This window comes from Mobula hypostoma, chromosome 13, assembly GCF_963921235.1.
Source record: "Mobula hypostoma chromosome 13, sMobHyp1.1, whole genome shotgun sequence".
NCBI classification, from domain to species: domain Eukaryota; kingdom Metazoa; phylum Chordata; class Chondrichthyes; order Myliobatiformes; family Myliobatidae; genus Mobula; species Mobula hypostoma.
This window is the reverse complement of record NC_086109.1, coordinates 11,460,435-11,485,643: the sequence shown is the minus strand read 5'-3', so window position 1 is coordinate 11,485,643 and position 25,209 is coordinate 11,460,435. Positions and strand designations below refer to the sequence as shown.

The 25,209-nt window shown below is 43.1% G+C and overlaps 1 protein-coding gene across 4 annotated transcripts; it reads left to right on the top strand.

Moving 5' to 3' along the window:
- Window positions 1-858: 858 nt before the first annotated feature.
- On the top strand, window positions 859-24,188 carry LOC134355903 (polymeric immunoglobulin receptor-like). 4 transcript variants are annotated; one of them, XM_063066433.1, is made up of 7 exons: window positions 859-950; window positions 2,411-2,722; window positions 6,791-7,105; window positions 9,013-9,043; window positions 14,551-14,666; window positions 19,328-19,365; window positions 22,921-24,188. In XM_063066433.1, exons 1-7 carry the CDS (start codon window positions 911-913, stop codon window positions 23,098-23,100), a joined length of 1,032 nt encoding a protein of 343 aa, XP_062922503.1. In that variant the 5' UTR covers window positions 859-910; the 3' UTR covers window positions 23,101-24,188. The 4 variants fall into 4 exon arrangements, with proteins under 4 accessions (XP_062922503.1, XP_062922502.1, XP_062922505.1 ...); XM_063066432.1 differs by having other exon boundaries at window positions 14,548-14,666; XM_063066434.1 differs by lacking the exon at window positions 859-950 and adding an exon at window positions 1,239-1,328 and having other exon boundaries at window positions 14,548-14,666.
- The last annotated feature ends 1,021 nt before the right edge of the window (window positions 24,189-25,209 follow it).

Sequence of the window (25,209 nt, the reverse complement as noted above, 5' to 3'; positions counted from 1 at the left end):
TTGTGCCTCCCCGCCCCCCCCGCCCCCACAAGTTGGTGGAAGTTTTGGAGGTCTGGTCGCGGGACCGACCATAGACGCACAGGGTGGAAGGTACGATCGGCGGGAACCTGGTGTGTGTGTCCGCCCTTGCCTGGGTGCCGGGTTCACCGCGGAAGAACAGTCGTATCTGGAGCGGAGGGGTCACAGTCGGTGACCACAGAAGACATTACAAAAGGCTCGCCCGAAAGCTAACTGCGAGGAATATCAAAGGTCTGTTTTAATCTGATTTGAATATCTTCTCTCTCTCTCTCTCTCTCTCTCTCTCTCTCTCTCTCTCTCTCTCTCTCTCTCTCCCTCTCTCTCCCCTCTCTCTCCCCTCTCTCTCCCCTCTCTCTCCCCCCCCCCCCACGGCGCAACAGTGATCACTGCGAACTGAACTAAACTGGACTGAACTCTATGTCACTTGAGACTGATCATTTTACCCCTAGACTGCGATAGAGCTTGATTGATCCTATTATCCTACTTCTGTGTACATGTGTGTTTTATCATTGCTAACCTGTTGCATTTATATCCTTACATTTAGAGTACTGTGTTACTTATTTCTTTAATAAAACTTTCTTAGTTCCAGTAATCCAGACTCCAACTAAGTGGTCCATTTCTGCTGGTTTGGCAACCCAGTTACGGGGTACATAACAACTTATATTCAGTTAAGAGTCATCTTCCTGTTTCCCCAAACTGGAAACTTGTAACAATATACACAGTAGCATGTGAAAAAGGACATTTGTTAATCTCCCTTTTTCTGTATCACATTGCAAAGCTATTTGCTAATTTAAGAGGAAATGGTGCAATCCACGACATCTCTTTTAAAAAAAGAGGAAGAAGAGCATATTGTGGACACAGTCACGGGAAACTGAGAACCATCACTGGAACAATGCTGTTTGCTGCTCTGCTATTGCTCTCTGTCATCTCAAGTAAGACTTTCTTTTCACATATATTGAACTATAGCATCTAGTTACATATAACCTTAAAAATTGTTTAATGCTAACCAGACACGTGATGAAACTCTACCGCTGAGAATAAGCAACAGGGATCAGGAAAGGTGACAATCAATTTTACTTTTTAGTACGAGGAATAGTGAGCTGAAACAAAGTTGTGGGGGAGGATTTAGCAAAAAAGTTCTATGGAGTACGTGCAGCACAGAGGGTTTGCTTTTGGCCCAATCTGTCCTCCATTGCTTTGGCGTGCTATGTCTCCCTGTGTGGGTTTCCTCCGGGTGTTCGAATTACCCCACCGTCCCACATCCCAAAGATGTACAGCTTGGTAAGATAATTGTCCATGGTAAATTGTCGGTGAGTATCTAAGGGGTGTTGATGGGAATGTGGGGAGAAGAGAAAGGGATTCATGGAAGTGAGTGTTTTATGGTCTGCACAGACTCAGTGAGCTGAAGCACTTGTTTCTATGGTGCATGATCTACAGGTCTATAAAAATTTCACAGCACACTTCACAAACAACAAAGTACTTTTGAAGTGCAGAGGTGTGTAGAAAACCCAAAAGCCAACTTCCACAATAGGCAATGCCGCAATGACTATCAAGTCTGTTAAGAACCAAGGGCTATCATGTCAGAAAATGAGGTAATGGAATGGGTTCAGTATGGTGGGAGACTATTTGGTCCATCTAGTCCATAGCATCTCTTTGTAAGGACTGGTGGGAAATGGAACTGCATTGGCCCAAAGGGCTGAAATGGCTTCATTTTATGCTGTAAGAATATTTAGCCATTGATCCAGAGAAGTGAGCGAAGATTAAGTTTCATGTAAGGTTTTTATGGAAATACTTCATTGAGATTCTATAAAATATCATCTTGGTAGCTTAATGGTTAGTGGAGGTCTGCCTAGATTAGAGAACATGTCCTATGAAGATAGGTGGAGCAAGCTAGGGCTCTTTGTTTTAGAGTGAAGGAGGATGAGATGTAACATGATAGAGGTGTACAAGATGATAGGGTTAGATTGATCTGATAGTAGATTAAAAGGTCGGCTCAACATCATGGGCCAAAGGATCTGTACGGTGCTGTAGTGTTCTATGATCTATGTAATGCTGCTACAATGCTAGCGATCCAGGTTCAATTCCGCCGCTGTCTCTACTGTACTGTGCTGTACTATTCTATCTTCTATGTATCACTATTACAGCACTAGCGATCCAGGTTCAATTGCCAATGCTGTCTGTAAAGCATTTGTACATCGTCCTTGTGATCACGTAGGTTTCCTCCATGTGCTCTGGTTTCATTCCACGTTCTAAAGAAGTACAAGTTCGTAGGTCAATTGATCACGTGTACAATTGGGCTGCGCGGGCTCATTGGGCCAGTAGGGCCTGTTACTGTAAATAAAACAAAATCAATCAATAAAAATTAATTTTTTTACTTTAATTTTACTGACAGAATCGTTGACACGACATCACACAATGGTGGTACGAGCAGGAGTGGGAGAAACGGTCACAGTGCGATGTTCACCTGCAGAGAAACGGGGAACCATAGTTTTGTGTAAAACAAACTATCAAAGGAAATGCAATACAGTAGTGGATACAGAGAAATACAGTTACCATCCAAGAATATCAATCAGAATACACACAGGATCTATTGTTGTAACCACAAGACAACTTATGGAGAGTGATTCAGGGATATACTGGTGTGGACGTATAAACGGAAGATATATTGACGTATCAGACATTGTAATGCTGAAGGTTACCGCAGGTAAGGCTTAGGCTTAAGTCAGGGTACCAGCTGGACTGTCGTCCCATAATGAATGCATTGATCATGATATAACCTTCACTTCCCAAAGTGTTATCAGAGAAGACAGAAGAGACAACAGATTCCAGACACTGAAACGACATGAAACATGGGAAGAACTGAGGAGGCCACTTAGCAACTGTAGATGTGAAAGGTGCAAGTCAGATTCAGACCCTGCATCAGGAATGAGAGAGAAGAGGAAGGTTTGTTGATACAGAAATTAGTAAATTGGTTACAATGAACACAATATGCTGAAGGAACTCAGCAGCTCAGGTAGTCCAGCCTGACAGCGAAGGGGTCATTGGATAGGTTGTGCCAGTTACCGAAGAGCATGACCTCGCTCTTCCTGTGGTTCAATCTAACCCAGGATGCCAAATCAGAGCAGTTACAGATGCTGATCAATCTGCGAACTGACTGGGGATCTAAGCAGATGATTGCAGCTTTGTCCAGTTACAGGGAGATTTTGAAATGTGTGTCCGAACTGCCTGGCAATGTCACCCCTCTTCCTGCTCTCATCCTTCCTGATGGATTTAGCACAGGGTTGTATACAGCATGCAAACAAGGGAAGAGAGAGTGGAGACACTGTCTGACTCCGGTCTTCCATAAGACTATCAGACACAGGAGCAAAATTAGAACATTTGGCCCATCAAACCTGCTACACCATTCTATCCTGGCTGATTTATTTTCCCTCTCAACCCCATTCTCCTACCCTCTTCCAAGAGAGCACTTCATGGGAAAGCTAAGTGTCTTCAACCCACTGAGTGAACACAATGGCCAAAGGGCCTATGTCTTGGCAATACAGTACAGTACAAAAGCCTTTGGCATCCTAGATTTTTTATATAAACTTTGTTTTAGATGTTTAATGTTTGCCTTCTGCATTAGTGTGTCAGTAGAAAAGAACAAAGTTTAGATTTCCCAACATTCATTTTCCCAAAAAATTTAGATGTTTCAGGGAAATTTTTGGAACTGTTAAAGAAAGTAACATATTAAGTATTGGGCCACTTTACAAATAAAACTTGATTACCTTGTAGGCATACAGTCCAGTGCATGATTAAACAAAGATGACAAACAGGTGCTAATGATCAATGATATAATAAGTTGAATGAACTAAACAGATTAACTGAAACAGCAACGGGTGTGGCAGGAATCAAACTGGGCAAAGGACAGGCAAACTAAAAGGTGATGTGACAGTTTAAGCTTCAAATCATCAATTCTTACACCATGGCAAGAGTGAGCATAGCAACAAGACACAGTGTAATATCTTCCATCGCTAAGGTTTCTCCCAAGCAGAAAGTTCATGGCAGATGGAAGTTTCAAGATGCGTTGTCCAAGTCTTCTGAAGATGCACAAAGAAACAAGCAAGGCTGAGGACCAGAAATGCAGTGGTCAGCTAGGGAAGCTGAGTGCAGCAGATGTGAGATACATCAAACTGACATCCATTCAAAACTGGACAAAGTCCAGCACTGCTATCAGCTCTAAACTTACAGAAACAACTGGAACCCAAGTACACACCTCTATAGTCCAGGGTAATATTATCAGGTGGTCTTCATGGAAGATTTGCTGCCAAAAAGCTACTCCTCCACTTTGGAAACAAAGCCAAGAGAGTCGCCCATGGACATAGAAACTCATAGACTGGGGTGCTGAACAATGGCAGCAAGTGCTCTGGACTGATGATCAAAATTTGAAACTTTTGACTCAGACAGGAGGCAGTTTCTCTGTAGAAGAGCTAGAGAATGCTACATGGATGAGTGTTTGCAGCCAACAGTGAGGCATGGCAGGGGTTCCCTGCAGGATTGCAGCTACATTTCTGCAAATAGATTTGATGGTCTGATCAGAATTACTGGAATCTTCAATGTTGAGAAGCACAAGCAAATTCTCATCCATCACGCAATACCATCAGGGAGGTGTCTGATCAGTCCCAACTTCATTCTGCAGTACGTGAATGACCCCAAACACACAGCCAAGGTCATAAAGAACTACCTTCAGCAAAAGATAAGAATAAGGAATTCTGCAACTGATGGTATGGCCTCCAAAGAGCCATGATCTTGAGGCTGTCTGGGATTACCTGGAGAGACAGAAACAATTGAGACAGCCAAAGTCTTTCAGAAGAACTGTAGCAAGATCTCCAAGATCCTTGGAAGAACCCACCAATCGATTTCCTTATAAAGTTGCATGACAGTGCCTCTAAGAGAACTGATGCAGCTTTAAAGGCAATGTGTGCTCACACCAAATGTTGATTTAATTTCACGTTTTGTAATTATTTTGATATTTATAATATTTTCATTTCATTTATTTTTAATATCTTCGCTTTACAGAATTTTTTTACATGTGCCCAAGACTGTACATCATAGAGTCATAGAGAAGTACAGCACAGAAACAGGTCCTTTGCTCCATCTAGATGATGACAAAACCATTTAACCTGCCTACTTCCATCAACCTGCACCGGGACCATAGCCCTCCATATCCCTACTATCCATGTACCTATTCAAACTTCTCTTAAATATTGAAATCACATGAACTACTTGTGCTGGCAGCTCATTCCACACTCTCATGACCCTCTGAGTGAAGAAGATTCCCTCATGATCCCCTTAAAGTTCTCACCTTTCACCTTTAACCTATGGTTGTAGACCCACCCAATCTCAGTGGAGGAAGCTTGCTTGCATTTACCCCATCCATACCACACCTAATATTGTGTACCCTTATCAAAGCTCCTCTCAATCTTCTACATTCTTAAAAAATACAATGCGAACCTATTCAATCTTCCCTTATAACTCAGGTCCTCCAGAGCCAGCAACATCCTTGTGAATTTTCTCTGCACTCTCTCAACCTTGTTTACAATTTTCCTGTAGGTAGATGACCAGAACTGCACACTATACTCCAAATTAGGCCTCACCAAAATCTTATACAACTTCAACATAACATCCCATGTTGGGGACTCAATACTTTGATTTCTGAAGGCCAAAGTGTCAAAAGCTTTCTTTACAGTCCTATCTAACTGTGACACCACTTTCAATGAATCATGAACTTGTATTCCCAGATCACTTTGTCTACCACACTCCTCAGTGCCCTAGCATTCCAGATCGGTCCCAGTATGCCAAGCGATGGACCTTCTTCACCAGCTTCCCATGCAGGACCTTAACAAATGCCTTACTAAAGTCCACATAGATAACATACACTGATTGTCTTCATCCACTTTCCTGTTATCTTCCTCAAAAAATTCCGTAAGATTGGTTAGACATGATCTACCACACACTAAGCCATGTTGACTATCATTAACCAGTCCATATCAATATAATTACTTATATATCTGGTCTCTGAGAATACCTTCCAATAACTTTCCCACAACTGGCGTCAGGCACACCAGCCTATAATCTCCTGGTTTCTGTTTAAAGCCTTTTTTAAACAGTGAAACAACATTGGCTGTCCCTCAATCCTACAGTAACTCTCCTGTCACTAAAGATGTTTTAAATATCTCTGCTGGGGCCCTGGCAATTTCTGCATTTCCCTCCCACGGGGTCCGAGGGAACACTTAGTCAGGCTGTGGAGAAATATCCACCCTGATTTGCCAAAGAGTAGCAAACACCTCCTCCTCTGTAATCTGTACAGGGTCTATGAAGTTGATACTGCTTTACCTCGCTTCTATAAACTCTGTATCTGTCTCCCAAGAAAATACAGGTGCAAAGAATGCATTTAAAATCTCCCCCATCTGTTTTGGCTCCACACATGGATTAACATGCTGGTCTTCCAGAGGACCAATTCTGTCCCTTGCAATTCTTTTGCTCATAGCATGCCTGTAGATTCCCTTACAATTCTCCTTCAGCTTGTCTGCTGGAGCAATTTCATGCTTTCTTTTAGCCTTCTTAACTTCTTGCATTATCTCTCAGACTTGGCAAGGCCTGTTCTACTTGGGTCCCCCCCATTCATGGTCAGTAGTCTTCCCACACAGCCTCAGCTAACTGTAGCACTGAAGGTTCTGTCAGCACGATTCCCACTACGTTAGACCCCTCATTTCTTCCTTTTCTCATTTACCAGCAGGTTCATGGACAGCAGACAATACCACGGTGAAGGGTGTGATGCAAACTGCCACCAGCCTACACTGCCACTATGACCACCGATTTAAATCATATGAGAAATTCTTGTGTAAAGTAACCTCTGTAAATAGGTGCAGTGTGATAGCCAGCTCTGAATACAGCAGCAGAAACCCAGCAATCATCATAAACACTTCCACTGAATTTGCTGTCACCATAAAGCATACCAACGAAGGAGATAAAGGAGAGTACTGGTGTGGAGCAACAAACAAGGTTAACTTTGAGATTGTGCAGATTAAAATGCTGGAGATTTCTGAAGGTACGAATCAACCTAAAACTTCTGTGCTTTAGTGCTTACGAACATGCAAATCTTCAGTCGTTACAGACTTTCTACTCCGTAGAGGGATGCCACTTTGGAACAGAGATGAGGAGGAGTTTCTTTAGCTAGTTGCAATACTTTGTCTCGGATGACTGTGGAGACCAAATCACTGGGTATATTTAAAGTGGAGGTTCTTGGTTGTCAAAGGTTGTGGGGAGAAAGCAGGAGTATGGGGTTGGGAAGGGTAATAATCGTGATAGCATGGTGGAGAAGACTTGACAGGCCAAATAGTGTAATTGTGTTCCTATTGTCTCACTGTCTTATATCTTCCTCCATTCTATTTCTACCCATCTTCCTTCTCCTCATATTGCTCGGTTTTCCCTATTTTGTGTCCAGACTGCTCACCACTTTTTGGTTGAATTCTATCTTCTTCCTCATCTTCACACCCAAAATGCTGAAGGAACTCAGCAGGTCAGGCAGCAGCTGAGGACAGGAATAAAGTGTCAACTTTTTCAGCCAAGTTGCTTCATTGGGACTGGTGAAGGGCGTTAGCATGAAACATGAACTGTTTATTTCCCTCCATAGAGGGATCTGCTGAGATCCTCCACCATTTTGTGTGCATTACTAACTATTTCCAGCATCTGCAGAATCTTTTCTGTCTTCTTATTGATCTTTGCTTATGAAATTCCATACTGATTCTTTCACTTGCATATAGACTCTTGAGATTGATATTGGTTTATTATCGGTATTGGTATTGGTTGATTATTGTCATGTGTGCCGAGAGACAGTGAAAAACATAGTTTATGCACCATCCAGGCAGATCATTCCAAACATAAGCACATCAAGGCAGTAAAAGAAAACAGAACATAGTATTAGTCACAAAGAAAATGCAATCATGACAAATTACAAGGGCCACGATGAGGTAGATTGAGAGATCAAGTGTTCATCATTTAGTGTACAGGAGGTCTGCTCAAGGGTCTGATAATAGCAGAATAAAAACTGTCCTTGAGCCTGGTAGTACATGCTCAGAACCTGTTACATCTTCTGCCTGATGGGAGAGGAGAGATGCGAGAATGACCAGGGATGGAAGGGTCAGAGATTATGTTGGCCGCTTCGTGGCTGAAGGGCCTGTACTGTGCTGTACTGTTTGATGGTCTATGTTCAATGAACTTCATGAGTTGGGAGCAGCACAATGGTGCAACTCGTCAGCTGTGAACTCACAGCTCCATCAGCCTGGATTTAATCCTGATTTCTGGTGCTTTCTGTGTGGAGCTTTCCTTGCCTTCGCCTTATTTCTTTCAATTGGTCCGGTTTCCTCCTGCATCCCAAAGCCTTAGGGGTAGGTGGAAGGTTAACTGGCTGTTGTAAAATTCCCCTTGTAAGAATTTGGAAGGGATGATGGAAAAGAGAGGGAGAATTAAATAGGACCAGACTGCATGCTGAAGGATCTGTTTCCGTGTTGTATCACTCTCTGCTTCCTGATCTAGATAAGTTGACTTAAGGAGCTAAGAAGCAGAAATAATAAGCGATTCAGGGTTTCACACCTGCTCCAGCACAAAATAATATTACTGTTGATGTTGTGCGTTTCTGACTTGCTTTATGTGCTGCTTGTTTGCATGTTGTGTCCTGTGTTGTTCTGCTGAACATTATGGGTGTCATGTATTGAAGCCAGAATGTGTGGCAACACTTGTGGGCTGGCTCTCAGCACATCCTGCAGGGTGCTGCTTGTTAATGAAAACGATGCATTTCACTGTCTGTTTCGATGCACGGCACATGCAGTAAATAGATCTGAATGTTCTGCTGCTCCACCACAATGCCAGCCTATAGGTTGACAAAGATTAAAGTTATTTTGTGCTGTAATTAATTATCAATTGGTTTAACGTGTTTGTTTTAACATCTCACACCAGAAACACCAGAAAATTCTAAGGACAACAAAAGGTGAGATTTCAACTGTCATCTTCAAATTAATAACTATTGACGGATTAAGATCACAGTTTGATAATTCTGCTGTAATACAAGTGTCTTTAATTGACATCATACATTTCATTTAATTGGATTAACATAAAGGTTAGAGGAAAATAATATGTCAGTTGGGGATATCATAGTATCAGAGATTAATATGGCATGGAAAGATTGCTGACTAAGATTGCTGTCTCAGCTCACCATCACAGTTACGCCACAGGACATCAGGCGTTGGGAGCAGCACAATGGGGCAGCTCGGACGGTTGTGGACTCACAGCTCCACCAGCCTGGGGCTACTCCTGATCTCTGCTGCTTTCTGTGTAGAGTCTTCCTTGCCTTCACCTGATGTGCTCCGGTTGCTTCCCACATCCCGAAGACCTACGAGTTGGTGGAAGGCTGATTGGCTCTTGTAGATTTCCCCTTGTCTGAGGATGCTTATTCCCTGCTCTACTCACTTTATATTTATGACAGCTTGGCTAAGTATGGCTCTGCTACCATTTATAAGCTTACAAACCTCACAACTGGTTGTTGGCCGGATCAAAAGTGATGACGAATTGGCTTATAGAAGGGTGACTGAAAATCTGGTTGAATGGTGCCAGGGCAACAATCTCTCACTCAACCTCAGGAAACCAAAGAGCTGATTATCAGCTGCAGCAGGAAGAAGCCAAAAGTCTATGAGTACTTCCAGTTGCAGATATGAATGGACAAATGGCAGATGGAGTTTAACCCGGACAATTGTGAAGTGTTGCACCTTGTTGGTCAAATGTAAAGGAGAGGAGTGTAGTAGTTACAGGGAATTCCACAGTCAGAGGAGCACACAGGAGGTTCCGCAGACATAAAAAAGACACCCAGATGGATTGTGCCTCCCAGTGCCAGGGTCAGGGATGTCTCGGATCAGATCCACAATATTCTAAATGAGAAGGGTGAGCAGCCAGAAGTTGTGGTACATATTAGTACCAATGACATAGTGAGGAAATGGGAGGAGGTCCTGAAGAGAGAATATAGAGAGTTAGGTAGACAGGTGAAAAGCATGACCCCAGGGTGGTAATCTCTAGATTGCTGCCTGCGCCACACGCCTGTGAGGGTAAGAATAGCAAGATTTGGCAGATGAATGAGTGGCTGAGGAAGTGGTGCAGGAGGCAGGATTTCAGATTTGTTGGATCAGCGGGATCTTTTCTAGGGAACGGTATAACCTGTACAAAAAGGAATGGTTTCATCTGAACTCAAGGGAGACTAATATCCATGTGGGTATGTTTGCTACAACTGTTGGGAAGGATTTAAACTCGCTTGCCAGTAGGAATGTGAACTGGAGTGATAGGGTTGAGGATTGGACAGTTGGTATACAGGTAGATGTAATGTGTAGTGAGACTTAAGGAAGAACAGACAGATGATAGGGGCAACATTGAAGTTACTGTGATGTGTTGAAGTGTAAAACGGGAACAAAAGAGAAAAGGGTAATGAATACCGGACCCTTAGTTGAACCCATAATTGAAGGTCATTAGTAATGATCTTTTAAGAATCTCTAGATACATGTGTTACACAAAGGTGTTGTATTTGAATGCACGCAGCATACAGAATAAGGTGAGAAAACTCAAAGTGTAATTAGAGATTGGTTGGTATGATGGTGTGGGCATCTCTGAGTCATGGCGGAAAGGCGATCATAGTTGGAGCTTAACATCCAAAGATACACATTATATTGAAAGGAAAGGAAGGTAGTCAGAGGGGTGGGGTGGTTCTGTTGGTAAAAAAAGAAATGAAATCAAATCCTTAGAAAGAAGTGACATATGATTGAAAGATGTAGAATCCTTAAGGGTAGAATTAACATAGAAACATAGAAATCCACTGCACATTACAGGCACTTCGGCCCACAATGATGTCCTGACCATGTAACCTACTCTAGAAACTGCCTACAATTTCCCTACCACATAGCCCTCTATTTTTCTAAGCTCCATGTCCATATCTAAGAGTCCCTTAAAAGAAACTGCAGGGTATAAAGACCCTGATAGAAGTTATATTCAGGCTTCTGAACATTGGGCAGGATGTGGGATACAATTTACAATGGGAGATAGAAATCTCAAGTTCAAATGGCAATCTTATGATAGTCATGGAGGATTTCAATATGCTGATTGATTGGAAAAATCAGGTTGATGTTGGGTTCTAAGAGAGGGAATTTGTTGATTTTTTGAGTAGCTTGTCATTGACCCCACTAGGGGAAACACAATTCAGGATTGGAAGCTGTGTCATGAACTAGATTTGATTAGGCAGCTAAAGGTAAAGGAACCCTTGGAAGGCAGTGATCATAATATGATAGAATTCATCCTGCAATTTGAGACAGAGAAAATAAAGTTAGATGTATTAGTATTTCAGTTGAGTAAAAGGAATTACAGAGGTATGAGAGAGGACCTGGTCAAATTTTACTGGAAGAGGACAGCAGCAGGGATATCAGAAGAATGGCACTGACTGGAGTTTCTGGGGGCAATTCAGAGGGCACAGAATAGATGCATTCCAACATTGAAGAAGTATTCTAAAGGGAGGATCAGGCAATCATGACTGACAGGGGAAGTCCAAGGCAGCGTGAGTAGAAAATGGAGAACATATAATACAGCAAAAGTTAGTGGGAAGTTAGAGGATTGGAACCTTTTAAAACAATCAGAAGGCAACTAAGAAGCCATAAGGAGAGAAAAGATGAAACATGAAGGAAAGCTAGCCAATAATATAAAAGAGGATACCAAGCTTTTTCAGATATATAAAGAGTGAAAGAAAGGCAAGAGTGAATATTAGACTTCTGGAAAATGATGCTGTTATGGTAGAGGTAGTAATGGGGAACAAAGTAACTGTGGAAAACAAATTGTGGTCAGAAATTCGAGAGGGTCAGGGGCAAAAGTGAGTGTAGTTGCAGTTATCAAGCAAAAGGTGCTTGGAAAGCTGAAAGGTTTGAAGGTAGATAAATCACTTGAACCAGATGGAATATACCCCAGGGTTCTGAAGGAGGTGGCTGAAGAGATTGTATAAGCATTAGTAATGATCTTTTAAGAATCACTAGATCCTGGAATAGTTCTGGAGAACTGGAAAATTACAAATGTGAATCCACTCTTTAAGAAGGGAGAGAGGCAGAAGGAAAATCAGGAGAATGGGTAAAGGAGTGACAGAGTATATGGATATTTAGGGAAGTGTATAGTCATGAACTTAAGTTCAAGGAATAAAGGCAAATTCTATTTCTAAATGGGGAGACTATTTCTAAATTTCTAAATGGGGAGAAATTTCAAAAAACCAGATGCTCAAAAGGACTTAGAAGGCAAATACAATGTTAGCATTCCTTTCAAGAGGATTACAATGTAAAAGCAAAAATGTAATGCTTTGGTTGGAACATACAGAGGTTTATAAGCAATTTGGGCCCCTTATCTGAGAAAAAATGTGTTGGCTTTGGAGAGGGTCCAGAGGAGGTTCATAAAAATGATTCCAGAATGAAGGGTTAACATACTGTATATAGAGCATTTGATGGCTCTGGGTCTTTACTCAGAATTTAGAAGAATGAAGGGGGATTCTCATTGAAACCTATCAAATATTGAAAGGGCTAGATAGAGTAGATCTGGAGAGGATGAGTGGTTGAGTCCAAGACCAGAGGGCATGGCCTCAGAATAGAGGGACGAACATTTAGAACAGAGATGAGGAAGAAGTTTTTTTAGCCAGAGGGTGGTGAATTTGCGGAATTCATTGCCTCATGTGACTGTGGAGGCCAAGTCACTGAGTACACTTAATGCTCAGGTAGGTATATCTAAAGCTTGATAGGTTTTTCTTTAGTCAGGGCTTCAAATGTTACAGAGAAAAAGCAAGAAGATGGGATGGAGTGGGATAATAAATCAGCCATGATGGAATGGTGGAGCAGACTTGATGGGCCAAATGCTCTCATTCTGTTCCTCTGTCTTAAGAGGCAGTACACTGCGAAGGGTAAGACGCTTAACAGTGTTGAGGAGAAGAAGAATCTTGGGATCCAAATTCACAGCTCCCTGAAAACGGCTACACAGGTTGATAGCGTGGTTAAGAAGTCATATGGCATGCTTGCCTTTGTTAGTTGTGACGTTGACTTCAAAAGTCAGGAAGTTGTGTTGCAGCTTTGTAAAACTCTAATTAGGCTACATCTGCAATATTGCATCCATTTCTGGCCACCCCATTAAAGGAAGTGCGACAAGGCTTCGGAGTGGGTGCAGAAGAGTTCTACCAGAATACTGCTTTGATTAGATGGCATGTGCTACAACAAGAGATTAGACAAACTTGAGCTGTTTTCTCTGGAGCAGCAGAGGTTGAGGGGAGATCTGATAGAGGTTTATAATATTATGAGAGGCATAGATGGGGGAGACAGTATCTTTTCCTCAGGGTCGAAATGTCCAATACCGAAGGGCAAGCATTTCAGATGAGGGCAGTAATTTCAAAGGAGATGTGAGCGGCAAGTTTTTTACCACAGAGAGTGATGGGTGCCTAGAATGTGTTGCCTGGGGGAGTGGGGGAAGACGCAGACACATTGGGGTCCTTTAGGAGACCTTTAGATGGGCACATAAATGTGAGGAACAGGAAGGATATCAACAATGTGTAGGCAGAAGGGATTAGTTCAGTTAGCCTTTTGATTACTAATTTAGTTATTTCAGCACAGCATTGTGCACCAAAAGGCCTGTTCCTGTGCTGTTCTATGTCCTATGTTCCATGAACCAGTCCTCATTAGGAGAATAGAGGTGGATAGGGTCAGTGGTTTAAAATTCCTTGGCGTTAACCTACCAGAAGATCTGTCCTGGGTAAGTAACATCACAAAGAAGATACAACATGCCTCTACTTCCTCAGAAACTCGTGTAGGTTCTGCATGTCACCAAAGATTTTGAGAAACGTCTATAGATGCACAGTGGACATTATCCTGACTGCTATGGAAACACCAAGGGATGGAGGGGACTGCAGAAAGTGGACACAGCCCAGTCTATCACAAAGCCCACCACTCTTCCCCTCCCGACTCATCCCCTCTTTAAGTGCATTGGCATGGGGCACCGCCAAACGAGCATCCAACCTCTGACCTCCAGTCCTTGACCCAGACTCAAAAACCTTCAACCTCTGGACCACCTAGGTGCAGTTGGGGTATCCAATATTGTAGGTGAACGTCAGTTTGTGCGGTCCTATTGAAGAAACCATGACAACTTGGTACAAGAGATCACCCCTTGTTCTTGTGAGGCAGCTCTCAGCATTCAAGATTGAATCCTCCCTCTGGTTCGATCCATTATGTGTTGGACCTTATCATTTGTTCATTTATTTGTGGTGATATCGCTTCATGTGTTGCGTGTGAGTGATATGTACTGCGTGTACACCTCGGTCCGGAGAAATCTTTGTTTTGTTCGGTGGTCTACATGTGTATGGTTGAATGGCAGGCTTAAACTTGGCTTGAACTTCTCCTTGGTCTGTCAATTGTACAAAGCCTCAATCTCATTTATCTTATTTTTTAGCAGCGGCCCACAGATATGGTACATTTTGCTTCCACTTCTGTTGGGACTATTGGTCTTACTTCTGATAGTTCTACTTATAAAGAAAAGGAGAAGACCTCAGAAAATAGTCACTCCTGCAAGTAAGTAACCCACAAAATATTCCTTCCATGGTCAGAATGATGATAGAACAGCAGCTGTTGTGTGTGATGGCACAATAATATATTGGGATCCAATGGAAATTATCGGTTGCCAGGGTCATTGGGGAGCGTAGTCAACTCTGGATCAAAGCTTGGAGGTGGGGATGGCGGTGTGGAGTAATCAAATCTCACACCAGAGTTCAAATCCCAGAAGGCAAGGCTGGTGCTCTGACGCAGAGTGACGGGAGAGCTAAATTGCTTCTCTCCAGCCCAGGTTGCAAACGCCCAAGTTATGTGCAGACCATATATATGAATGGGAGACCTGTGGGATGGAAAGGGATGGAGATGCAGGCTGCGGCAAGGCTGCAGGCTCCTCTGTTATGTGGGAACTCGCTTTGTGGCCACATTTTGGATTTGCGAACAGTTCAGGTTGCAAACACTACACAGGAACTGAACCCTGTCATATCACAGGACATGGATTCATATGGCACAGTATAGACCCTTCGACCCATGATATTATGCCAATCTTTTAAACTAGTCTAAGATCAATATAACCCTTCCCTCCTACATAGCCCTCCATTTTTTTTTATCTTCCATGTGCCGATCTATGAGTTTCTTGCAGATCCCTAATGTATCTGCTTCTACCAGCACCCCTTTCTCTCCTATCCTGCCTTTCCAACAATGACAATAAAATTATGTTCCCTTGTACTAGCCATTTCCGACTCTGGGAAAAAGTCTCTGGCTATCCACACGGTCTATGCCTCTTTTCACCTTGTACAGTATTGTGTCACTTCCCATCATCCTTTAGTGGAGAATCCTGGAGAGGAGCTGTAGATGTAAAGGATCACTTGGCAGCGTTGTGGTAGAGCCATGAAATTCTCTCAGTCAACAGCATGCAAAACAGATTATCTGGCAGTTAACACGGCTACTAGTGCCTAACTTGGGCGCCACAACAGTGACAAAATGTCAAAAACAATCTACACATGCAAAATGCTAGAGGAACTCAGCAGGTCAGACAGCTTCAATGGAGGGGAATAAACAGTCGATGTTTCAGGTCGAGACCCCTCAGCAGGATTTTTATTCCTCTCCATAGATGTTGCCTGACTAGCATTTTGTGTGTGCTGCTCAAAATCTCCAGCATCCGCGGAATCTTTTGAGTCAAAATCTCTTGTGCCTACTGAAATCTCTTGTGACTAAACAGAGGCAACCTCTTTCAAATCTGGATTGAGAGGTAATCATTTCCTGGACATTGAGGATAGTTTTAAACTCAACATTTTAAGAACAGCTACTTCCCCTCCACCAAAGGATTTTTGAGTAGACAGTGAACCCAACAGCACTACTTCACTATTTTTATCTCTCTTTAAATATCGATTTCTTATTGTAATTTATAGTAATTTTTATGCAGTGCTGCTGCAAAGCAACAAATTTCATAAGTACAAACACGAGGAAATCTGCAGATGCTGGAATTTCAAGCAACACACATCAAAGTTGCTGGTGAACGCAGCAGGCCAGGCAGCATCTCTAGGAAGAGGTACAGTCGACGTTTCGGGCCGAGACCCTTCGTCGGGACTAACTGAAGGAAGAGCTAGTAAGAGATTTGAAAGTGGGAGGGCGAGGGGGAGATCTGAAATGATAGGAGAAGACAGGAGGGGGAGGGATGGAGCCAAGAGCTGGGCAGGTGATTGGCAAAGGGGATATGAGAGGATCATGGGACAGGAGGCTGAGGGAGAAAGAAAAGCGGGAAGGGGGGGAAACCCAGAGGATGAGCAAGGGGTATAGTGAGAGGGACAGAGAGAAAAAGGAGAGAGAGAAAAAGGAAGTGTGTATATAAATAAATAAATAACGGATGGGGTACAAGGGGGAGGTGGGGCATAAATGGAAGTTAGAGAAGTCAATGATCATGTCATCAGGTTGGAGGCTACCCAGACGGAATATAAGGTGTTGTTCCTCCAACCTGAGTGTGGCTTCATCTTTACAGTAGAGGAGGCCGTGGATAGAATAATAAACCTGATGCTGATTTTGATACCTCCCTGCTTCTCAAAAATTGGCACACAGTTGTTTTCTTGAGGCAGATGCTGGCTATCGTGATCCTAAGGCTGCACCTGAAAGGTGCGATGGATCTTGGATTCACAGCAGCCAACATTGGTACAGAAAACGTGCACAGTATGTTAAGAGGCCAATGGCGGAAGGCTAAATATTGGCTGGGACGCATGAAGTTGCACCTAGACGTCTCCCCTCCACTCAGCACATCTACATGGAGCATTGTCGCGGGAAAACAGCATTCATCATCAGGGACCCCCAACACCCAGGTCATGCTCTCTTAACACTGCTGCCATCAGAAGAAAGTACAAGGGCCTTCGGGCTCAGCCCACCAGGTTCAAGAACAGCTATCAACCCTCAATCATCAGGCACTTGAACCAAAGGGGGATAACTTCACTCGCCCCATCACTGAACTGTTCACACACCCTATGGACTCACTTTTAAGGACTCTTCATCTCATAATCTTGATATTTATTTCTTATTTATTTATTATTATTATTATTATTAATTTTCTTTTGTGCTTGCATAGCTTGTCGTTTGCACATTGGTTGTCTGCCCTGTTGGTATGGTCTTTTTATTGATTCTATTATGATTGTTGGATTTATTGAGCGTGCCCGCAAGAAAATGATTTGACATATTTACCTTGAACTTTGATATATTGCCAATGACCCTTGTATGGAAAATTACAAAATCAAATAAAGCTTCAGTTTATTGTGTCATCCAAAAATTACCACTTCCTTCACTGGAGTTCTCGTTTGGTGGTGTACAGGCATGTCAGCCTAGTTTGTTGTTGAAGTTTCAGTGATGGGTTTCAAAACCATATCTACCGGAATCCGCTCAGTGTTGTGCTACACTTGATGGGAAGTGGTTTTCCTATCATAAGACAAGAAAGTAGCAAGCAGCAGCTGCAGCTTCCTGTAGTAAGTTTGAGTCATTGTGTGTGGTTGAGCAGGAAAGCAGAAAAGTGAGAAACTAAAGCAATTACTTTGACTAGCGCTTCAAAATGTGGGCTGGCCCAGCACGTCCTTGGACTGTGTTGGTCATTGATACAAACAGAGCAGAATGTTATTCCCATTTCAAAGTTTCTACTGTAAAAAATGCTATTCCTCTTTCTCTGTCTAGCAGGATGAGGCTCTCCTTTCCAGGGCATCAGAGATGTCCTCTTTCTTCAAGGAGGTTTCCCTTCCTCCACCATTGATGCAGCCCTCGCCCACATCCCCTCCATTTTTCAGACTTCCACACTCACACCATTTTCCCGCCGCCTTAACAGTGATGGAATTCATTTTGTCCTCACCTACCACCCCATGAATCTTGGCATTCAACACATCATTCTCCACAACTTCTGCCATCTTCACTGGTATCCTACCACCAAATACATCTTTACCTCCCCATCGCTCTACGCTTTCAACAGAGATTGCTCCTTCCATGATTCCCCACTAGTCTTTCTCCTGGCAAGCAACAGAAATGCTACACCTGCCTATTCACCTCCTCCCTTACCTCCATTCAGAGCCGCAAACATCCCTCCAGATGAGGCAACATTTCGAATCTATTGTATCCGGTGCTCCCAATGTGGCCTCCTCTACACTGGTGCAAATTGGGGGAGGGGACCTCTTTGTCAAACACCTCTGCTCTATCTGCCAAAGTGGAATTTCCCAGAGGCCAACCAATTTAATTCCCATCCCCATCCCCATTCCCTTTCCGAAACATCAGTCCATGTTCTCCTCATGTGCCACGATGAGGCCACCCTCAGGGTGGAGGAACAATCCCTTATATTCCATCTGGGTACTTTCTAACCTGATGACATGAACGTCAATTTCCCCTTCTGGTAATTTTTTCTTCCCCCCCCCTTCCCTTTTCTTCTATTCCCCATGCTGGCCTCTTACCTCTTCTCCTCACCCGCCTATCACCTCCCCCTGGTGCCCCTCCTTCTTCCCTTTCTCCCAAGGTCCACACTCCTTTCCTATCTGATTCCTCCAGCTTTTTGTGTGTATTTCTCTGTATGCCTTGATGTTTCAATGCACCTTGAGAATCGACTTTATTCGCCACATACATGTACATGGATTAGGAATTTGCTGTGTTGGCTGGTGCAACAACAAAAACTATATTCAAAAATTACAAACTATAAACACTTATCTAAAAACAAAGTTGGAGATATGGAATAAATTTGCATGAATACCAGTATGTTCTGTATTTACACTACAAAAATACCATTTTAGTTTGGGTTCAGGTGGGGGCAGGGCAGAATTGATAGAGAATGGTGAGGGGTGCTGAGTAGAATGGTTGGTCCAGTTAACTAACTGGGAGGATAAACTTATAAGATGGAGTAAAGGTTTTGTTTCAATAGCTGTATAGCACTTTCCAGAAAAGGGAGCTTTTGGAAAAGGTGGCGTGTAGGGTGGGTAGTGCCTGCAATGACTTTTTCTTCCTGCCCACTTCTTTGTCCTAGACACAAACAAGTCCAGCAGTGATGCTAGGTTGCAGCCAATGACTCTTTCTGCTGACCTACATAAAGCTCATAAAAGTAGAAGTAAAGTGGAGCAAACCTGCTACAGAGGGTTGGTGGAAATATGAGAACATTTTCTTTCTTGTTAAATGGTATTTTTAGATTTTTTTTTCTTTTGCAGATACTAACAGGACCCCAGAAACTTCTACTACAGCCAAGGTGAGAATGCAGAGTAATATGAAATTATGGTATATTGCTGCTCTTTTTGAATTCTTAGCACGATACATAATTTCTTTAACAAATTAAAAACACTCCAAAGTAATTGCTTCAACTATTCCTGCACCATTTCCCTCGGATGGGAATATAATTTTGAAAAGACATTTTATTGGGTAGATATCACACACGAAATGTTGATGAAGTCCCACATAGGAGATTAGTGGGCAAAATTAGGGCACATGGTATTGGCAGAGTACTGACAAGGATTGAAAATTGGCTGGCTGACAGAAAACAAAGAGTAGTGATTAACGGCTCCCTTTCGGAATGGCAGGCGGTGACCAGTGGGGTACCGCAGGGTTCAGTGCTGGGACCGCAGCTGTTTACAATATATATTAGTGATTTAGATGAGGGAATTAACAGTAACATTAGCAAATTTGCCGATGACACAAAGCTGGGTGGCAGTGTGAAATGTGAGGAGGATGTTATGAGAATGCAGGGTGACTTGGACAGGCTGGGTGAGTGGGCAGATGCAGTTTAATATGGATAAATGTGAGGTTATCCACTTTGGTGGTAAGAACGGGAAGGCAGATTATTATTTAAATGGAGTCAAGTTAGGAAAAGGGGAAGCACAATGAGATCTAGGTGCTCTTGTACATCAGTCACTGAAAGCAAGCATGCAAGTACAGCAGGCAATGAAGAAAGCTAATGGCATGCTGGCCTTCAGGGGAATTGAGTATAAGAGCAAAGAGGTCCTTCCGTAGCTGTACAGGGCCCTGGTGAGACCATACCTGGAGTGCTGTGTGCAGTTTTGGTCTCCAAATTTGAGGAAGGACATTCTTGCTATTGAGGGAGTGCAGCGTAGGTTCACAAGGTTAATTCCCTGGATGGTGGGACGGTCATATGTCGATAGATTAGAGCGACTGGGCTTGTATACTCTGGAATTTAGAAGGCTGAGAGGGGATCTTATTGGAACATATAAGATTATTAAGGGATTGGGCACGCTGGATGCAGGAAGCATGTTCCCGCTGATGGGTGAGTCCAGAATCAGTGGCCACAGTTTAAGAATTAGGGGTAGGCCATTTAGAACGGAGTTGAGGAAAACCTTTTTCACCCAGAGAGTGGTGGATATATGGAATGCTCTGCCCCAGAAGGCTGTGGAGGCCAAGTCTCTGGATGCTTTCAAGAAAGAGATGGATAGAGCTCTTAAAGATAGCGGAATCAAAGGTTATGGGGATAAGGCAGGAACTGGATACTGATTGTGGATGATCAGCCATGATCACAGTGAATGCCGGTGCTGGCTCGAAGGGCTGAATGGCCTACTCCTGCACCTATTGTCTATTGTTGGAACTCAGCAGGTCAGGCAGCATCTATGGAGAGGAATATATCACTGAGGTCCTTCACCGTGACTTGAACAGAAGGGGGAAGAAGCCAAAATATGAAGGTTGGGGGGAGGGGGAGGAGTTCAAGCTCGCAGGTGATAAGTGAAGCTAGGAAGGTAAGTGGGTGGGGAAGGGAGGATGAAGGGAGAAGCTGGGAGGTGATAAGTGGAAAGGGTAAAGGACTGAGGAAGAAGGAATCTGATGAGAGGAGAGTGGATCATGGAAGGAAGGGATAGAGGAGGAGAACCAGAGGAGAGGTGAAAGGCATGTGAAGAGAAGAGAGCGGGTAAGAGGGGAGCCAGAATGAAGAATGGAAGAGGAAAGGGGGGAAGAAATCGATGTTCATGCTATCAGATTGGAGACTATCCAGACGGAATACAAGGTGTTGCTCCTCCAAGCTGTCATCTGCTAAAAGGACTGTACGTGAACAGTGAGCAAGGAGAGGATCAACTCTGCAGTTTCCTGGTTAGATCTTTGGCCCCACTCCATCCCCCCTCTACCCCACCCCAATTTCCCCCAGGATCAATAAAGTATGACTCTGACTAAATGTTACTTACAGGACTATGGGGGAAATAATGGGGGAATATAATTGCAGTGCCAGGAACGAGGATGGACCTGTTGGGCAGAATGGCCTCCTCTTATGCTATGACTGCCCTATGTTTCTGTTCTTCGATTATCCAATGAACTTCTCATTCCCAGGCAATGTCCTGTTTTACCTTGTTCACCTCAATGTACAGAAACAGGATCAAAGGTTTGTGTTGTAATTAATCCAGCTCATACCAAGTGTTTTGCTTCAAAGATCAAAGAACATTTACTATCAAAGTAGGTATACATTATACAGCCTTGAGGTGCATCTCTTACAGGCAGCCACAAAATGAGAAACCTGGAAGAACCCATTAAAAAAGGACTAGCACCCAACGTGCAGAGAGAGAGAGGAAAAAACACAAATCGCGTAAACAATAGAAGCCAGCAACAGCATTCAGAATGAAAGTGAGCCCTTAGACACGAAGCCCGAGGCAGCCAGAGCAGGCCCACAGCCTCAGTACATCACACAGTGCGACAAATCTGGTAGATCACTGCAGCCACTTTGAGTGCATGTGCCTCCGGGACTCCAAACACCTTGGTGCAGTCTTTGTCTTGGTCTCCCTAAATCTATGACTGGCCACATCCTAGAAAGCAGTGAGGAACAGCAGTCATCCACGGCACTCGGTAATGATTTGATCAGTATAAATGGTATGTGAGACAAGCCTCCCACTATGTCTTGATGCATATGACAATAATAAACTAATACAATACATCCTGGTGAATCTCCTCTGCACTCTCTCCAGTACCGTCATCCTTGCTGGCTGGAACTTCACACAGTATTTGAGCTGGGATCTGACCAATGTTTTATGAGAATGGAGCATAACCTTGCTGCTCTTGTTTATGCCCCTGACCAATGTTCCCTCTAAAGTGTGCACGCACACGTCTTTTGCTACCAACACACAAAGGAAGTTAGACTGTGTGCACCCTCCACCTCGTTGGCATGTTAAGTATATTTCACGATCGTACACATTCACATTTCCTTTTCCGGTTTCTGATGTGGACGGTGTTGACAATGGGGAGTTTGCAATGGTTTGTCTTTTGGTTTTAGAGCTGGCTTAATTATACTGTATTTTTACTGAAGAAATTATTGAATCAATAATACACTGTTCACATGTTGTTGTTACTGGGCAAAGAACAGCACAGCACAAGATTTTTGTGCACACTGGTCATTACAAATTAGAGGGAAGGTTGCCCCTGACTAATGAAAGCCGCTGTCCCATATGCATTCTTAACCATGTTATTAACCTTTTTCTACCACCGTCAAGGATCTTTGGGTTTGTATTCTGAGGTTCCTCTGTTCCTTACTGCTCCCTAGGGTGCAGCCCTTCTTGGATTTAGAGAGACCAAGATGGAGACTGCTCCAAGGTTTTGGGAATCCTGTGGCCACGCATTCTTAAAATGGCTGCAGTGATCTACCAGAAACCAAACACTAGGCATGGGCTGGCTCAAGAACAATACAACCCTTTGAATCTGTTTCTTTCTCCACACCTGCTGCCTGACCGGTTGAACATTTCCTGTATTCCCTATCCAAATCTCAGATTTCAAGAGTACTTTACCTTTGCATTTAAATGACTAATTGACTTACTTATTTTAGTTTGAAAAAGAAGCTGAAGATACTGTTACCTATTCTGCTGTCACCATTCAGCCTTCTGCTCAGACCGAAGGAAGTTCGACAATTTATTCCAATATGAAGGATCTGGAAGAACAAAATGGAGACGTCAAGATCCATTCATCAGAATCAGTAGAATATTCTGCCCTGTTATTTAGATCCTAGTGCAAATACTGCACCACTCAGTATTCTAGAAATATTGTCTTAAGTTAAGATCATTCTTATAAATATTTGCATTACAGAAACTTTGTTATTTTTAATTAATGAATAACAAGTAAAGAGAATTTGCACAAGATCTAGTGAACACCAAAATATACCAGGGCTTTAATCTTTGCTCATCTTTCATTGAACTCCAAAAATTTGAGGTCATCCACATCTCTGTTAACCATGTCCTAACTTGCACTAGGAAGACTCCAGACACTGAAACTACAGAGCAAAATGCTTTAGAGTTCCAGCTGCTGTTGGTCAGGCAGCATCGACGGAAAAGAATAAACGGTAAACATTTCCACCTGACATCCTTCATCAGGACTGGAAAGGAAGAGGGCAGAAGTCAGAATAACAGGGTGGGAGGGGGATAGAAGCGCAAGCTGGCAGGTGAAAGGTGAATCTAGGTGAGGGGGTGAGATGGAGCAGGGAGTAGAAAAGGGAATGATGTGAGAAGCTGGTAGATAATAGTGAAAGGGGCAAAGGGCTGATACCAGCTTCTCACATCATTCATCTATCTGAATTAATCTATTTCCTGCCAGTTTGTGTTCCTCCCCCTATCCCCACCTTTCTATTCTGGCTTCTACCTCCTTCCTTTCCAGTTCTACTAAAGGGTCTCAATCTGAAACATTGATTGTTCAAATCTGCCTGACCTGCTCAGTTTCTCCAGCACTTGGTGTGAGATATCCTAACTACACCGTGCCCCTCTCACCCTGCCTCACTGATGCGTACTGCCTCCTGATCAAGTGTTACAAGTTAAAGTTCCCATCCTTATTTTGCCTCATTAACCTCAGTCTTTCCCACCTCTTTGCTCATCCTGCTCTACAACCCTCCAAGATCTCTGACCTCCCCCAATTCTAGTCTTTTGCACACCCTGAAAATTAATCTCCCTACCTTTCTGTCTTGAAGAACTAGGACTTCCACCCAGCTTTTCATCATCTGCCCTACTGCCCTCATATGCAAATACTGTACCTCCAGGAAAGTGGTGTATTCATCATTCTCTTTGATTGATAATACTCATGTGTAACCTGTGGGATATTCTTGGTGCATTAAAGGTTCTACATTAATAGGAATAGTCACTGTGTTTTTTTTTCTCTGTTCTCCACCTTCCTGCATGACAGAATAAATGACTATTATCATTTCATTCCCTGCATAGTCTAGTAGATAGCAGCAGTTCAGTTCCACAAGAGATTCTGCAGATGCTGGAAATTTTTATTTTACAGAGATACAGCGTGGAACAGGCTCTTCTGACCCTTCAGGCTGCGCTGCCCAGCAGCTGCCTCTTTAACCCTAGCCTTATCACGGGACAATTTACAAAGACCAACTAACATACCAACTGTGGGAGGAAACCGGATCACCCAAAGAAAACCCATGTGGTCGTGGGGAGAACATACAAACTCCTTACAGATAGTGGTGGGAATTAAACCTGGATCACTGGTACTGTAAAGGGTTTTACTAACCATTCCACCACCATGCCCAGAAAAACACAAACATGCTGCAGGAAATCAGCAGGTCAAGCAGCATCTATGGAAATGAATAAAAAGTCAACAGTTCGGGCTGAGACCCTTCTTCAGGACTCACCCATTTGAACATAGAATAGTACAGCATAATTCAGGCCCTTCAGCCCACAATGTTGTGCTGACCTTTTATCCTTCTCCATGATCAATTTAACAACAGATCTATCAACATTATTAAGTGAAACCTTTTATAACATCTTCCAACAATTCCTCACCCTGGATTTACTAATCTCATCAATTTCATCCTCTAAAATACTAATTATTGGACAAACAAGAGAGCAAACAAGTTCCCCATGTCCACATATCACTGACTAATATCCATCTTGTTCAGTAACAATGCCCCTATGGGTGAAAGTCATCTTCAGTAGCAAACTGGGATTGCCTATGTGTTGGGAAATGTAAGAGCTGGTTGTTGACCTAAGGAAGCAAGGGAGTAGTGAGCAAGCACAACCCATCCTCATCAACTAAATTGCTGTAGAAATGTAGGGACAGCTTCAAGTCCCTAAGCATCTGTATCACCTGATCCCTCAAAACTGATGTGTTGATCTAGGAA

Bases quoted from the DNA above. Each gene is read 5' to 3' on its own strand.
- LOC134355903 (XM_063066432.1), top strand. From the start codon at position 911: ATGCTGTTTGCTGCTCTGCTATTGCTCTCTGTCATCTCAA. The intron at 951-2,410 runs GTAAGACTTTCT...TTTTACTGACAG, and splicing joins ATTGCTCTCTGTCATCTCAA to AATCGTTGACACGACATCAC. The intron at 2,723-6,790 runs GTAAGGCTTAGG...CTCATTTACCAG, and splicing joins AATGCTGAAGGTTACCGCAG to CAGGTTCATGGACAGCAGAC.